The 17,226-nt window shown below is 43.1% G+C and overlaps 2 protein-coding genes across 2 annotated transcripts in view; one reads left to right on the forward strand and one right to left on the reverse strand.

Moving 5' to 3' along the window:
- LOC141201398 (uncharacterized) overlaps positions 1 to 17,226 on the forward strand; it is a 147,155-nt gene that overhangs the window by 89,362 nt on the left and 40,567 nt on the right. The window lies entirely within an intron of this gene.
- On the reverse strand, positions 1,011 to 13,181 carry LOC141201428 (uncharacterized). Its single transcript, XM_073663417.1, has 8 exons — positions 12,801 to 13,181; positions 12,635 to 12,705; positions 12,118 to 12,267; positions 11,887 to 11,988; positions 11,680 to 11,803; positions 11,499 to 11,596; positions 11,204 to 11,294; positions 1,011 to 3,800 (listed from the first exon to the last, which is right to left on the reverse strand). Exons 3-8 carry the CDS (start codon positions 12,217 to 12,219, stop codon positions 2,440 to 2,442), a joined length of 1,878 nt encoding a protein of 625 aa, XP_073519518.1. The 5' UTR covers positions 12,220 to 12,267; positions 12,635 to 12,705; positions 12,801 to 13,181; the 3' UTR covers positions 1,011 to 2,439.

Consider the following 17,226-nt stretch of genomic DNA (forward strand, 5'->3'; position numbering starts at 1 on the left):
GGTAGAATAGACAGAGTGAGACATTCAAGGAAAGTAAGGAGGCGAGTAGCAGTAATAAATGTGCTAATAGTATTAAATGTCTGCAGGCAAATGAAAGAAGTCTTGAAAACAAAATGAATGAATTAGACTCTTAGGTCAGCCACAGATTACAGAAACCTGGTTGGATGAAAGCCATGACTTGGTGTCAAACATAGATGGTTACACTACATTCAAATGGATAGGAAAGAAAAATAGGTAGACGGGTGGGTATTTTCGTTAGAACCAACTTAAGACCTCAAGCTCAATGACGACATGGGGGGCAGTTTCGACAATGTACAGCACACATGCCCAACTCTTGGTGATTATATTTGACCCACGACACCAGAACCACCACATCTATGTGGGGCCATTATTCTGCATGGAGGACTTTGTGGGATCCATTTTACTGTATGGAAAGCTTTGTGGGGCCAATCATACTGAATGGAGGACTTTGTGGGGCCCATTATTCTGTATGGAGGACTATGTGGGGCCCATTATACTGTATACTGGTTGGTCCACAACTTTGTCCAAGTTTTTCATTTTGGCCCTCTACATGTTTTGAGCTTTACATCCCTGATGTAAAGTCAGTATGGGTAATGTACATGGAAATGGCAATAATGGAAAGCTGCTAACTGGACTTTGCTACAAGCCTCCTAATATAGCTAAACATGAAGAGGATGATATGCTGCAACAAATTAAAAAGGCAACAAAAACAAGTCATGGTCAAAAGTGTTGGATCCCTTGAAATTGTGCCAGAAAATGAAATAATTCTCCCAGAAAATTATTGCAATTACATGTTTTATTATACACGTTTATTTCCTTTGCGGTTATTGAAACAGCACAAGAAAACAGAGGAAAAAAAAGGCAAATTGAACATAATTTCACACAAAACCACATAAAATAGGTCGGACAAAATTATTGACACCTTGCCAAAATTGTGGGTAAACAACTCTGTTTCAAGCATGTGAAGCTTGTTCAAATGCAATTGTGGCAAGTAACAGGTGTGGGCAATAAGAAAATCACAACTAAAACCAGATAAAAAAGGGAGAAGTTGATTCAATCTTTGCATTGTGTGCATATGTGTGGCACACTAAGCATGGAGAAAACAGAAAAAGGAGAAGAGAACTGTCTGAGGACTTGAGAACCAAAATTGTTGAAAAATATCAATAATTTCAAGGTTATAAGTCCATCTTTTGAGATCCGGATGTTCCTCTGTCCAATGTGCAACATAATCAATACATTTACAAACACATACAGTCAAATATGGTGGAGCTTCAAAGAGGTTTTGGGGTTGTTTTGCTGCCTCAGGTCAGGTACCTTGACTGTGTGCAAGGAATCATGAAATCTGAAGATTAGCAAAGGATTTTGGGGCACAATGTAGTGCCTAGTGTCAGAAAGTTGGGTTTGCGTGCTAGGTCATGGGTCTTCCAGCATGACAATGACCCCAAACATACTTCAAGAAGCACCCAGAAAATGGATGGAAACAAAGTGCTGGACAGTTCTGACTAGCAATGAATCCGGATCTAAATCCCATTGAACACCTGTGGAGAGATCTTAAAATTGCTGTTTGGAGAAAAACTTTAAAATTTGAAAGTCCTCAGTGGAGGATACCATCTTTTCAGTTAGCCATTAGTCAGTAAGCTTTCTAGACTACTCAGGTCTTTCATCAGGCATAGTATAACACAAAATCTGAAGAGTCACATATTTATACACAACAGGGCACAGGAATAATGCAATGGATAAGACAAGTGACGTGAAGCAGAACTATCAGTTTCGGAAAGGGATAAGCAGTTGTGGCGGTAAATATGTGTGGACACAAGTAGATCTATTCTCTTTTTCTTTTTTTGGGTGGTGATGAGAATTCATCCTTGTTTTAAGTTTTTGCCTGGTCTCCCCTACATACAGACCCCCAGTTGGACATTTGCTACATATAATTAAGTACATTACATTAGTTGTGATGCAGCTGAAAGTCCCTGGGATCTTGTGGTCCTGATGTGAGTTGGGAATCTTTATCTTGTCCGTGGTCATTATAAATGGATGGGTTTTACATACACAGTTGGTGAGGATAAATTTTGTAAGTTTCACCACAAAGGTGAAACTATCCTCCCGGTCAGTTTGCTTTCCCTCCCAGTACCTTTTAATTCTAACAGTGATGAGTTTCTGGGAGATTATACTTGTTCCTTTTATTTTTGGTTCTCCTTAGCTTGCCTTCTTTGCCCTATATGAATGTGTTTTTGTTTCTCATTCAGAGTTTTCATATTTTACTTCATACTTTCCTTTCCCCTTGTTCAGAGTGTTTTGCAGCCTCCTCTCTGGTTCCTCAGGAAGTATGAGAAACTCCTCAACGGCTTATTAGTTAGTTAGGTGTGTGGTGGCATTTTTAGTTGTGCAGCTAGGTTTTTTTTCTAGTTTCTACAGAGACTAGTTGGGTGTAGTTGCGGCATTCTCCCCTGTGTGGGTTCTCTGGTGGCTATCAAGATGCGCTTTCTGGTTAAAACATTTCCCACATTTTGAACATGAAAAAGGCTTCTCCCCTGTATGAGTTCTCTGGTGCTTATCAATATCTGATTTCTGGTTAAAACATTTCCCACATTCTGAACAAGAAAAAGGCTTCTCTCCTGTGTGAGTTCTCTGATGTTTGATAAGACTTGATTTCTCTGTAAAACATTTCCCACATTCTGAACATGAAAAAGGCTTCTCCCCTGTGTGAGTTTTGTGATGTTTGGTAAGAGTTGATTTCTCTGTAAAATATTTCCCACATTCTGTACAGGAAAATGGCTTCTCCCCTTTGTGAGTTCTCTGATGTTTATTAAGATATGATTTGTGTCCAAAACATTTTCCACAATCTGAACATGAAAAAGGCTTTTCCCCTGTGTGAGTTCTCTGATGTTTGGTAAGATTTGATTTCTTTGCAAAAGATTTCCCACATTCTGAATATGAAAATGGCTTCTCCCCTGTGTGAGTTCTCTGATGTACAATAAGATTTGATTTCTCTGAAAAACATTTCTCACATTCTGAACAGGAAAATGGCTTCTCTCCTGTGTGAGTTCTCTGATGTATACTAAGATATGATTTCTGTACAAAACATTTCCCACAATCTGAACATGAAAAAGGCTTCTCCTCTGTGTGGTTTCTCTGGTGCTTAAGAAAACTAGATTTCTGGTTAAAACATTTTCCACATTCTGAACATGGAAAAGGCATCTCCCCTGTGTGAGTTCTCTGATGTATATTAAGATTTGATTTCTGGTTAAAACATTTTCCACATTCTGAACAGGAAAATGGCTTCTCCCCTGTGTGAGTTCTCTGATGTGCGATAAGATTTGATTTCTCTGTAAAACATTTACCACATTCTGAACAGGAAAATGGCTTCTCCCCTGTGTGAGTTCTCTGGTGCCTAACAAGATCTGATTTCTGATTAAAACATCTCCCACACTTGGAACAAGAAAATCTATTCTTCGCTGTGTGAATTTTTTGAGGTTTAAGAAAAGACTTTTTGAGAGGAAAACTATTTCTATATTCTGAACGTGAAAATGGCTTCTTTGCTTTAGAAGCAGTTTGTTTTTTAATGCTTGTTTTGTGACTTTGATTTTCCTTAGTAGTCGGTAATGAATCAGAAGACAGGACCTGTATCAAAGGATCAGATGACAGATCTTTGCTGTGAAGGGATGATGGTAAATCTGGAGAAATGTCATTCATTTCAATTATATCCTGTTGGATCTGAAAATTATCTGATTTGAAAACTGAAAATGTCAGCTGTCCCTCTGATCTCCTGGTACAGACATCTGCCAAGAATAAAACCAATTATTATTTTTAATAAAAAATCCTTTAATTTTATATTTTTGAACATTTCTACTTAAACTCTCCATAAAAAAGGCAAGTTATATAAAAAAAAATTCACTTATTCACCAGGACAATGACTGTCTAATAGGAAACTTCATAGGATGGATCAGTAGAGCGAGTTCCACTGTTTTTTCATTCTGCCTCCAAAATATGGAATAAAAAGCCACCAAACAATGTTATGTAGGCGAAAATAATACCAATAAAAACTTCTACTTATTTGACAAAAAACAAGTCCCCACTCAGATCCATCATCTGTCAATGGAAAAACAGAGGTTTCCACATTATTAGTGGCTCAAAGGCTCTTGAAAAGCAACATGGCTTCCATAAACCAATCCAGCAATATCCACTCTCCCAAAGTCAGATCTCCCCCTCACTTCTGAGCTTTGCAGTAGTTTATGTGCCTAAGTCACATTCAGCATCCATGTATTTGGTATTACTATAATGAGAAGAACCCACTTAATTTACGGTGTGTGTCTCCTGAAGCACAATCTGGGCACTATGTGTTGGGTAATAAAATAGCATATTTGCAATTTTCACTCTCCAACATCCACTGCGTGCTAATTTCTGGAGAGTGACTGTAGAGTCAAAATAGTCACTTCTCCTATAAATTAATTCACTGAGGGTTATAATTTCCAAAATGGAGTCACTTTATGGGGATTTCTACTGCTTCTGCAAAAGGTGTGTCCCAACTCCTCTGGGACGTCTACTTCTCCTCCTGCTTCGACTTGTGTGAGGTCTACTTTTGACACCAGAAGCCGCCTTATTCATTCTGCAGGCGGCGCTGGTGATGGAAGAGACGTCAGAACCAGAAGCTCTGCGAGGCTCAGGCTCTGCGCAGCCACTAAGATTAGGGTTGCAGGGACCAGTAGTACCATCCAGTTTTGCAGTATGGGTGTGTGTGCTGTCCAGCTGGAATAATCTGCTCCCTACTTCAGCTATTTGGAAAGCACCACACCCTACTAAAGCTGGAAGCATATTGCCGGAAGCTGCCAGATACAGCCTTGTTCTCCTCTGGTTCAGTCCTCTGTGCTCAGCTCCCGGCTTGTGTATTTGTTTCTGTTGTGACCTCGGCCCGTTTACTGACTACTCTTGTGTCTTCTGATTTTGTATTTTCTCTGCCCTCCTGTTCTGACCCGGCTATCTGACTATTCTTCTTCCCATGTCACTCCACAGAACAGCAGGTAACACCGTGGCCCAAGCCTAGGGGTCTCTGTGTAAGTCCAGATCCATGTAGAGAGGTTAAAGGGTGATGAGGAAAGTAATTTGTGAAATATGTAAATGGGGTAGTTAAGGCAAGCCTGTTCATGGTAGCCATCTTTTCAGCTTCCATGTGACCATGAACAGTGCCCCCAATACATTGTGTCTGCAAACTATTCCAGCAAAATCTGCATTCCTAATAGCTAAATGTCGCTCCTTCCCTTCTTAACCTCCCATGTGCCCAGACAGTAGTGTACAGCTGTATATAGGGTATTGTCAAATTCAAAAGAAGTTGGAAAATAATTTGTAAGGTCCATTTGTTTCTTATTATCCTTTGTGAAAAATTTCAAAGTTATCACCACATAAAGTGACATCTGTCAGATTTGAAAAATGGGGCCTGATCATCTGCACATTCTACGTACGCTGTCATTTGGCTTTGTAGTTTACAGACCTGGGCAGGTAACGGTCAGCGTCTCCTAATCCCAGGGGGTAGGTGGATCCTCCAGGTTGTAAGTTCTATAGAAAAGGGCTTTCACGGGGGCGTGGCCTAGCTCTTGATGTGAGAGGTCGGGTGGCAGTGCCTCTCCACCACCATTAGCTTCAATTATCCTGCACAGAGCCCGAATCAGCCAAATCCCTTATCAGGAACTGCTGTCTGAGGGTCCCGGGAGTCAGAGGCGAGCTTCTGCCAGACTCAGAGAGACCAACATGGGCCGCAAAAGGCAGAAGGATGCCGGGGCCTGCAGCAGTGCCTCAGCCCAAGATGGCACCGAGACAGAGGAAGAGGCGGGAAGGAGGAACACAGCCTATGCACGGAGGCTGGAGGCTTCAGCACGGCTGCACAGGTATGCGAGGGGCATGGAGGCAGATGAAGAAGGAAGTGAAGGCAGTGAGAAGCATGGAGATGAGGAGGAAGACTGTGAGGAGATGCCTGTGCTGGTGCTACATAATGAACAGCAGGAGGAGGGGGATGGTGACACTGTGCTGGCAGCTGAAAGTTCAGATGAGGCAGAGCCGACTCTGCGAGATGTATTCCAGGCTGTCTTATACTGCAAGACTGCTTTAACTGCTCTGACAAAGCAGGTGAATGGTCTGAAAGCTGACATGGGAGGCATTGAGGCTTCTATGCAGAAAGTTACAGCCAAATTGACTGAAGTGGAGGGCAGAGTTGGCGTAACAGAAGATCATTTAACCTCAGTGCAAAAGACGCAACAACAGCACACTCAGAGGATCACGGTAGTGGCTAATAAAAGCGATGACCTGGAAAACCGGTCACGCAGGAACAATTTGCGTATTGTGGGCATCCCTGAAAGAGCTGAGGGTGCTGACCCCATGACCTTTGTTGAAACCTGGCTGCTGGGAAAGTTTGGGTCTAATATCCTGTCGAGGGTGTTTGCTGTGGAGCGTGCCCATCGTGTGCCCATGAGACCCCCAGTGCCTGGAGAGGGCCCTCGTACGATGTTAGCCAGAATCCTGAACTGCAGAGACCGGGACACTATTTTACGTAAGGCCAGAAAATTGACAGATCTCACCCTGGAGGGCAAACGCATTGAAATATACCCGGATTACTCGGCTGAGGTGCAAAAGCTGCGGCTACGGTATGGTGAAGTGAAGAAACAGCTCCGCTCTTTGAATGTGAAATACTCTACAATTTATCCTGCTAAATTAAGAGTGGAAGCCTTTGGAAAGGTCAATTCTTTCCCGTCACCGGTAGTTTTATAGTTAATTTGTTTGATTAATGGTTCGGGACTATGCATACTATTGATTATGTGGTGGAGAGACTGCCAATGCTGGAGGAGGACACGGCGCATGTTGATATGCGGTATACTACGATGTTGCTCAGGTTCTTTGAGCTCCCACTCTCACGTTGGGAAGAGAGTGACAAGAGAAGGGTGGGGGGAGGGGGAGGGAGGGGGGGAGGTGGATGGGTTGGATTTGCGGGAAAATGGGGTTGCTTATGCTGTTTGACCTGGTATGCTGGGGAACAAAATGGAAAGATGTTACTTGATGATGGTGGATTGTTTTTTCTAATGCACAATGAGTAACCGTACGGTTCGGATTTTAAGTTGGAATGTACGTGGTATATCTGACAGGATTAAGAGGGCAGCAGTTCTGAATCACATCAGATCTTGTGATCCTATGATTGCGTGCTTACAGGAGACCCATCTCACTAGAGATACTAGGCACTGGCTATCGAGAGGGTGGATGTTAAAGACATATCATTCTACTTATTCCTCGTACTCCAGGGGGGTATCAGTCCTAATACACAAAAACGCTCATTATGAAGAGCTGGCAGTGCAAGTAGACAGTGAAGGGCAGTATGTATGGATTGCGTGCAGATTGTATGGACACAAAATGATTTTAGTGGCTTTATATATCCCTCCACCTTATTCTAAAAAGGAACTTCAAGCAGTAATGGACTTGACGGCCAGATGGGGGGAGGCTCCGATGTTGATTATGGGAGATGTTAACAACACCATGAATGATCACTGGGATAAAGTACGTCCGGCAGGTATGGAAGCTGGACGGGACGGAATGACTGCATTTGGCACCTACGTGGGGGAGCTGGGGCTGGTGGATCTGTGGAGAGTACGAAATGAGGGTAAGAGGACCTTCTCGTGTCACTCGGCTACACACGGAACACTGTCAAGGATAGACCTGGCTTTTGGGGATACTGCTATGGATGGGATGGTGGGGGAGGTGGAATACCTACAGAGGACTCTATCGGATCATAGTCCTATGGTTGTCACGCTTCTAGTGGGATCTGCTCAGGGTCAGAGGGGAGGTTGGCGTCTTCACCCGACGTGGCTTAAAGTGGTGGATATGGGTGGCATAACCAAAGAACTAGAGCACTTCTTCCAAGTTAATGAAGGGAGTGCTGAGGCTACAGTGGTGTGGGAGGCTATGAAGGCATTTACGAGGGGACTCTTTATAAGTGAGATCTCACGATGTAAGACCAAAACTAAATTGGCAGATCAACAAATAAAGGATGACTTGACAAGGGCAGAGGCAGACATGATTTTGGCGCCAACGAGTGTAGCTCACAATAGACTAAAATTGGCACAGGAGGCAGTTAATAAACTGCACACGATGCAAGCCGAGAGGAAAAGGGCATTTCAGCAAGCCCAATTCTTTGAGGAAGGAGAGAGAGTGGGTCGCTTGTTGGCGGTGATATCTGCGGCACAGAGGGAGTCTTCCAGGGTGTACAGGTTGAGAGACCAAGCGGGGACGACTCTGACAGACACAAAGGACATATTGGAGGTCTTTAAGGAATATTACATGGCACTGTACAATTCAAGAGTACGGGATACAGAGGGGGCCGTAGAGGAATTCTTGGAGGGCATCTCACTGTCTAAATTGTCTGAGGAAGATAGGTTAAGGTTGGATGAACCTGTGAGTGTGGAGGAGGTGGAATGTGCAATTCTGTCTATGCCCAATAACAAATCACCGGGTGCTGATGGTCTACCTGGGGAGGTGTACAGGGAGCTGGTGGAACTGCTAGCCCCAAAATTGAAATCTGTGTTTGATGAGGCTTTGGAGAAGGGGGCGTTACCGAGATCAATGGAGGAAGCGGTGATAGTGGTTCTGCCAAAGGAGGGGAAAGACCCCATGGATGCGGAGTCGTATAGGCCCATATCGTTGTTGACAACGGATGTCAAAATACTCGCTAAGATCCTGGCCACCCGGCTCACCGGGGTTGCGCATACTGTTATTCACGAGGACCAGTCGGGCTTTATGCCCAACCGCTCCACGGCTGTTAACTTGAGAAGATTATTTCTTAATATGCAGCTGCCTGCTGATAATGGTGGCGGGAGAATAGTGATGTCGTTGGACGCTAGGAAAGCATTTGATAGCGTGGAATGGGAATATTTATGGAAAATCATGGAAATAATGGGATTTGGCCCCGCATTCATGGCCTGGGTGAAGTTATTGTACTCATCCCCAAGGGCGGTAGTTAAGGTGAATGGTGAACGGTCCGGGATGTTTGACTTACATAGGGGCACAAGGCAGGGGTGCCCGCTGTCCCCGCTATTGTTTGCGGTGGCAGTGGAGCCCCTGGCGGCCAAAATAAGAGCTGAGAGAGGAGTGGTCGGATTTAAATTTGGGAGGCTGGAAGAAAAAATATCACTGTATGCCGATGACATCCTGTTATTTCTGGAAAATGCAGGAGAGACATTGGGGTGCACGATGGATGTAATTAAACAATTTGGGAGCATTTCGGGACTGGAGATAAACTGGCACAAGTCTTATGTCATGGCTGTAGATAGACCAATAAAAGCGGAGGAGATAGAGGAGAGGGGGAAGCAGCTCCAGCTGGTTTCACAATTTAAATACCTTGGGATATGGGTGGCGCTTCCATTGACACGATTCACGGATCTGAATTTAGTTCCTCTGCTAGAGAAATTTAAAAAGAAAATAGGCGCATGGTGCCAATTGGCTTTGACGGTGACGGGTAGAACTAACCTGATTAAGATGGTCCTTATGCCACAACTAATGTACGTTTTGCACAACTCACCGATATGGCTACCAAAAAAACGGTTTCAGGGTATTGATTCTATCTTCAGATCCTTGATATGGGGCAAGAGGCAGGCAAGGATTAAATTGGGAACGCTGCAAAATGGGAAGGAGGAGGGAGGATTGGCCGCTCCCAATCCCTGGGTCTATTTCTTGGCAGTACAAGGCCAGCATGTCAGGGGATGGAGAGAGCCCGATTGTGGAGGGGCAGCTTGCCAGGTGCTGGTACATGTGTCGGGGAGACGCCCACTGGTCCAGGCGTTAGAGGATGGTACCTTTAAGAAATTGGGAGCAATATATCCTACCTTAGGCTTGACTCTAAAGGTATGGGACACTATTAAAAAGATCAGGGGGGTGGACGGGCTGACTAAGTACTCACCGGTGTTGGGCAATGAACATCTGCCGGAACTTAATAAGCTGTGTCAAATGGGCAATTGGAAGGCGCAAGGAGTGAGATATGTGTGCCAGCTGCAGAGTGGAACGGACCTGAAGACCTTTGAGAAATTGAGAGAAGAATTTGATTTGCCTTTGGTATGGGGATTTCAATACTATAGGCTTCGACATGCTTGGAGGGCACAGTGTGGATTGGGAGACATGACGGTTCAGGGTGACATTGTACTAGACTTTGTGTGTATGAAGGGAGGGACGAGGGGAGTCATATCGAGCTTATATCATGACCTACTGCACTCCTATCTGGGGGGGAATCACCTCATTGCAAAGAGTAAATGGGAAAGGGAGGTGGGTACCCTCACAACAGAACAACGGGAGGCGATTCTAGAATATGTCCCGAAGATCTCTTTAAGCGAGCAGGCACGGATTTCCCAATTATACATAATACATAGGACATACAAAACACCGCTGCGCCTGTACAAGGCGGGCTTGAGGGGAGATTCCAATTGCCCTAGATGTGGCACGGACCAGGCCGGACTGCTACACATGCTATGGTCATGCCCACGGTTGGTGGCTTATTGGTTGTTCGTTGTCAGCAAAATTGAGAGGGCTTATACATGTACAATTGACAGAAACCCGGTGCTGTGTGTTTTGGGGGAGGTGGATGGAATACCTGTCTCAGAACATTACAAAGTGGCGATAGCGCGATTGCTATATGTGGCACGCAAACTAATAGCACGAAAATGGACAGATTCGGAACCCCCCACTAGGAGGGAATTTATTGCTCAGACACGTACGGTAATGCATTTAGAGGAAAGCATTTATAGGCGGAGGCATGGAGAGAGAACTTTTGGGAAAATATGGTCCGCATGGATGGCGGTAATATGATTGTAAATGTTCCCAGGTATGCCCGGCATAAGGAGTATTGGCGGGAGGGGGGAGGGGGGAGAGGGTTTTGACTGTATTATTACACGTTATGTGAATTGTTATATGTATATTGATAACTGTTTGCTGTAAAATTTTTGAAACCTAAATAAAAATAATTGGTTTAAAAAAAGAAAAGGGCTTTCACAATTTCCCAAAGTAATCTGAACATTTTCGGACGGAGGAGAATGTTGTGGTCTAGCGGCAAAATGGTGATCACACGATTGTGATACAGCCGGACTACACAAACGATAAAGCAGCCACAGCCGGTGACTGAGAAGAATCTGTGACTTCTCAGTATTCAGTGATTACTACTCACCTGGGTAGTCATATATAGGAATCTCCTCTTTACACCGCTCATCATCCCTCACATATGTCTCTGTAGTATTACTATGGGTCAGATCTTCACCCTGAAACAAATATTGTAAAAGTCACAGACAGATGGAGAAGTCACATCTATGATTGGCTCTAATCCTGCCATCTCCACCGTTCTCATTACACAAATATAAAACATAATAATGGTGGATAAAACAAGACTGAATCCAAAAATACAAAACCTTTACAGCCGTCTACACATCATAGGGGAGATCTCATGACTCCTTCTCTCCATCTACCTGATGATCCTGAGGAACATTGGGATCTTCTTGTTTACAGTCCTGTGGAAGAAGAGGACGGGGACATCTCTCTGGTGTTGTCCTCTTACTGGATAGATCTGGAGGAAACACATACAGGGACTGAATTCATTCTTTACATACAGATAATTATAGGCCGTGTGTATTTAGTCCTGTCTATTACCTGGTGATGTGAGGGGCTGGGGAACCTCCATCATGACGTTCTTGTATAGATCTTTGCGTCCTTCTAAATACTCCCACTCCTCCATGGAAAAATAGACGGCGACATCCTGACACCTTATAGGAACCTGACACACACAATGATACCGTCATCTCCCCGATCCCTTCATAGTGTTACTGTATAATGTCCCATCATTCCCAGCAGTGTCACCTCTCCAGTCAGCAGCTCAATCATCTTGTAGGCAAGTTCTAGGATCTGGTCATTGATGTCCTCATGTATCAGGGGGTGAGGTGGAGGCCCCGTGATTAATCTCTGGTTATGGAGAGACACAGTAATAAATCTCACTCCAGACATTTCCAGAGTTCTCACCTCTCCAGTTCTGTCCATCTGTTATTTCCATAGATAAGAATGATGTAATGTGACGTCATCAGAATCTCTCACCTCTCCAGTAAGCCGGAAGAGGATCTCTAGGGTGAGGTGTAATATCCTCTCCGCCATCTTGTCTCTGTCCATATCCATCTTTGATGGGTAAATCAGAAACATTTTCTTATATAGAAGATCTTCACTGAGAGGATCCGATATTGTAGAGACCTGAAGGAGAAAAAGATAAGCTGATGGAACATTATAAAAATCCTGTGTAATAATACAACTATTGGAGATAATGAGAGGAAACATATAAGGAGATTTATTATTTTACAGTATTTAGTTTTCTTCTTTATATCTATTAATAAAACCTTTATATTTTAGGACACATACAACAAGCAGTTTCTTCCTTGGAGTCTGCAGCTGAATACGTTTCTCATAGACGCACTGTCAGGGAAATATTGAGAAAATATTAACAATTTCTCCCAAACCCCTCTTAAACAGTGTATAATATTTCGTCAAACCCCATTAATGCGGATACAACATCATAGTATAGAGCAAGTATATATACAAATTGAAGAGAGGCGACACCTACTAGCCTCCTGGATGGTATTCAAAGGTAGGAATTCAAAAGTGTGGAGATATGGTGACACTGGTTACTTGGGTCTGCAGAAAAGAGCAGAGAGTGGCAGACTCAGAGTTAACAGCTGAGAGGGACTGTAGAGGCAGAGATAGACCGAATAGAGCTGGACGTAGCATACCTGTGACCCCTAGTTCCTGGTTATAAGGTGGTACTGCACGTAGTGGCTTAGAGGAACGCGGTGTCCACCGCTAGTTCCTGGTGCGGTGAGCGTTGTCAGGGGCAGGATGGTATCAGCTGACCAATTGCCACCAATCCCGCAGTGCTGTGTAGTGTGCACTTCGGAAGTGCACGTGTGACGTCACCGGAAGTGACGCGTTGCTCCCAGGAAGCTGTGCGTTCCGCAGGCTGGTGTAAATGCGTTCCAGTGAGCCGGAAGTTTGAGTGCCAGGGAGAGAGAATGTGGGTTCCACCAGTATAGAGCATAAGACCCAATGGGCATGAGGCAGAGCCTTTGTTGGAGTGGAGAAGGATCCAGGAGAGGGGACAAGAGTGTGCCAGAGAGGAATAAGCTGCAATAAAGGATACAATATATGAGTAGGATATGGAGATCAAAACATGTATATTATTGACCTATTCAAATTGAAGACCACATTTCCAAATGTCAAATACATTTCAACATAGGGTCACATAAGATCCCTGGGTGACAAGTTTCTCTATACCAATTGTTCAATGAGAACCAAACTCCAATCATAAAACAACCTTAAATAAAAAGCCAGTAGTTCATAGTCCCTATTAAGGCCTTTCGACTCTAAGAACTGTAATTCATGAATCCAGTAGGCTTATCTACGTTTGAGAAGGCTCACTCGGTCGCTTCCCCGACGTGGTGTCAAAACTTGTTCCAATAACTGGTATTTGAATTGAGAAATACTATGTCCTGCCGTGATAAACTGTTGGGGAATGGGTAACATTAGGTTTTTGCACCAAATTGTGGACTTGTGCTTTGAAATCCTATCCATTATGGGCTGTGCCGTCTCCCCCACATAGATTCGGCCGAATGCACATTTAATAAGATATACCACATATGAACTGTCACATGTAAAGTACCCTTTGATGTTGTATATTTTGCCAGTTTGTGGGTGATGAACAATGCTACCCCTGAGGACATTGTTGCATTGACGACATTGGAGACATGGGAATGTGCCCATTTTGGGATTCTGCAAAAAACATTGTTTAGGACCTAGGTACGCTGCGCCCAAATCGGCACATACCAGAGAGTCTCTAATATTGGTTGCTCTCTTAAAACACGGTAGGAAGGGTTGTTGGAACGCAGGGATCGTGGAATAACCGGTTTGTAAGATGTTCCTGTGTTTCCTAATGGTTTTATGTAAGATGTAGGCGAAGGGGTGTAACGTGTGAACAAAGGGGATTCTGTCCTTCTGTCCTGTTTGGACGATCAGTTCTGGAATTCGACGCCTGGGGATGCAAGAAGCTAGGTGGATAGCCTCGTTCAGTGAATTTGGTCGACATTTCTTGTAACCTCTGATTGCGGATAGTTTCACTGGACACAATCCGTTTGACCCTCTGAAATCGTGATGTAGGTATAGATTTCTTCATCGACCTTGGATGATTGCTAGAAAAGTGTAATAGGCCATTGAGATCGGTGGGCTTGGAATAGTGGTCAGTTAGGTGGCCCTGTGTATCCTTGATCACCATGGTATCAAGGAAACTAACACGGCTTGAATCATATGTCATGGTGAAGCGTCTTGAAACCACAGACGTTTAATGTTGTGGGATTGATTGCATCAGATAAATGTCTTCGAATACATTTTTTTTAGCAACTCTGACGTGCATCCCACATATTATAGTTTACTCACTATACATTCTATTAAATGCACTGCTCAAAAAAATAAAGGGAACACTCAAATAACACATCCTAGATCTGAATGAATGAAATATTCTCATTGAATACTTTATTCTGTACAAAGTTGAATGTGCTGACAACAAAATCACACAAAAATCATCAATGGAAATCAAATTTATTAACCAATGGAGACCTGGATTTGGAGTCACCCCCAAAATTAAAAGTGGAAAAACACACTACAGGCTGATCCAACTTTGATGTAATGTCCTTAAAACAAGTCAAAATGAGGCTCAGTATTGTGTGTGGCCTCCACGTGCCTGTATGACCTTCCTACAACGCCTGGGAATTCTCCTGATGAGGTTCCGCAAACTCCTGGACAGTCTGTGTTGTAACGTGACGTTGGTGGATGGAGCAAGACATGACCCAGCTTTCGTCCTTCTCCATCACAACAACATCCCTTTAAAAACATATAAAAACTCGATACTGAGACTCTTGATCACGTCTGCTAGAGCATGTATTCCCTCGCTATGGAAAAGTAACACTATCCCGACAATCTCACTATGGTTCTCCAAAATAAATGAGATTATGTTAAGGGAGGAGCTCACCTACACGATCAATAACTCCCATGATAAATTTTATAAAACATGGTCCTACTGGAGTTTAAATCTTCCGCTGATTACCTTGACCTCATAGGGGAAAGTTAAGTCTATACTTCAGGAGCCTCTCTGACGTTACCCTAACCCTTTTACCCATACATCCCTTCCCCCACTTCCCTTTGTCTTTGTGTATATTTGTGTTTTTGGTTTTAACTACTCGTTTTTTCTTTTATAACCCTTATTTGTTAACCAACATGAATATGTAATGACTTAATGTTTAAGTCAGAGTCACCACGCTGGTATATCCTAAAACACATTGAACCAATGTTCTACCAGCGACTCTACTTTGGATTGTGTTAACTTCTTTCATTTTGTTTTCAAATGTTTTGGAAATACTGGTTATTGTTATGGTTATGTGGTCATGTTTGACCTACTACTTGTTGCACAACTAGTACCCGGCGTTTGTATTTGTATTTCCTTTTCAAAACTTAATAAAGATAAATTTATAAAGGATAACCAAGTCACAATGCGTTTGATATTTGTTTCTTGAAAAAAAAACTAGGTGAAAGTTTTCCGCCTTTTTGGATACAAAACTCAAACAAAATATGTAAAAGAATTTACAAAGTCTGGAGGATGCATCTCAGACATCAAAAAAACTAAGTTTGAAAGAGATATCAAAGACGAGTCAAATTCAATTTACACATGGAAATGAAAAACCAAGAGCTACTGTTCTGAAATACAAGTCACACAATAAATTCAAAGGAAATAGAGGAGAGCGGAGGTCAGCTTCACAAATCCTAATGTGTCCATGGGTTCCTCTAATTATAATTCTCTGAGGACTTATCTGATGTATCAGTGGGATCAACTAAAGACAGATGGAACAAAAATAAATTCTCAAGTATTCCCCACAATTCAGCACAAAACAACAGGCCGGAAGAAAGCTCAAATGTGACCGGACATGTGCGTTCCATGCTGGAGTGCATCACGGTCTCCTATCTGCGAATGCGCATGTCCGGAAGCATGCGTTCCACGCCGGATCGCATGATGGTTTTGGATTGCATACCACCAACATAGAAAAGTCCTATCTCTGAGATCAGCGTCATGGGAGACTAAAAACAAGTATTTCACATCCTCCCATCATGCAATAAGCACGTAGATCTACTTTATCACTACATAAAATATGGGATGATGGCCCACAGTATATTCCTAAATGATCACATTAGACCCCCATTGCATAATTAGAGATACACAAGGATCATCACATTTGCTAGTTACTAAATAGTATATGTAGGATATAACTGATAAGAAATAATTCTGATATAGAATCTCAGATATCTCGATGACGTACAATAATATGTGAACTCCAATCACTGGGAACTGAGTAGCAATGAATAGAGTATAAAATCCAAAATGTAATCCGGAATGGGGCTGTATTCACACAAAACAAGCATAGGAAATTGGCTCATTCAGTCCCTTAGGGTCTAGTCAATCCAGTCTGGAAATCCACTCACTTTCCTTTTTGAGGATATATCTATTGTGATCACCTCCTATCACATTGGGTTTAACCACATCAATGATACAAAAGGAGATGTCTCTGGTTTCACCTCGATGTACACTATTCATGTGTCTCGCTAATCGGGTGTCCTGACCATGGCATATGTCACCCAAATGCCCCCCACCCTCCTCCTAGACTCCCTCTTGGTCTTGCCTACATAATCTGTCCAAACACAAAAAATAAAACAAGAACCGGCAACTTTGTACGGGGAAGACAATTGGTCCAGGAATAGTGTACCGATGTCATACAATAATGAAGTACGTTTTACGGACCGGTGAGTGCTACCCTTTCTTCTTATTTGCTTACATGTTACCTACATAATCTAGGGGGCAGGTGCATGTGGCCATATATACAAGTCCTGAGGTTTTACAGTTGGAATAACCCCTCTGAAAAAAGTTTTTACTCGTGGAGGAACTCGAGAAAGATTTACATGGTCTCATCCAATTACATGTACAACATTCTCCACATCTAAAGAAACCACAGATTCTTCTATCTAGCCAAGTCCCCTTGGGTGCAGTTTTTTGGTAGAAACTATGCACTAAACGGTCCCTAATTGACCAACCCTTTCTGAAAGTTATTGTGGGAGTAGATC

The sequence above is a fragment of the Phyllobates terribilis genome, unplaced genomic scaffold (genome assembly GCF_046119375.1).
Source record: "Phyllobates terribilis strain yellow unplaced genomic scaffold, ASM4611937v1 Scaffold_115__1_contigs__length_5345438, whole genome shotgun sequence".
In the NCBI taxonomy this organism is placed as follows: Eukaryota; Metazoa; Chordata; class Amphibia; order Anura; family Dendrobatidae; genus Phyllobates; species Phyllobates terribilis.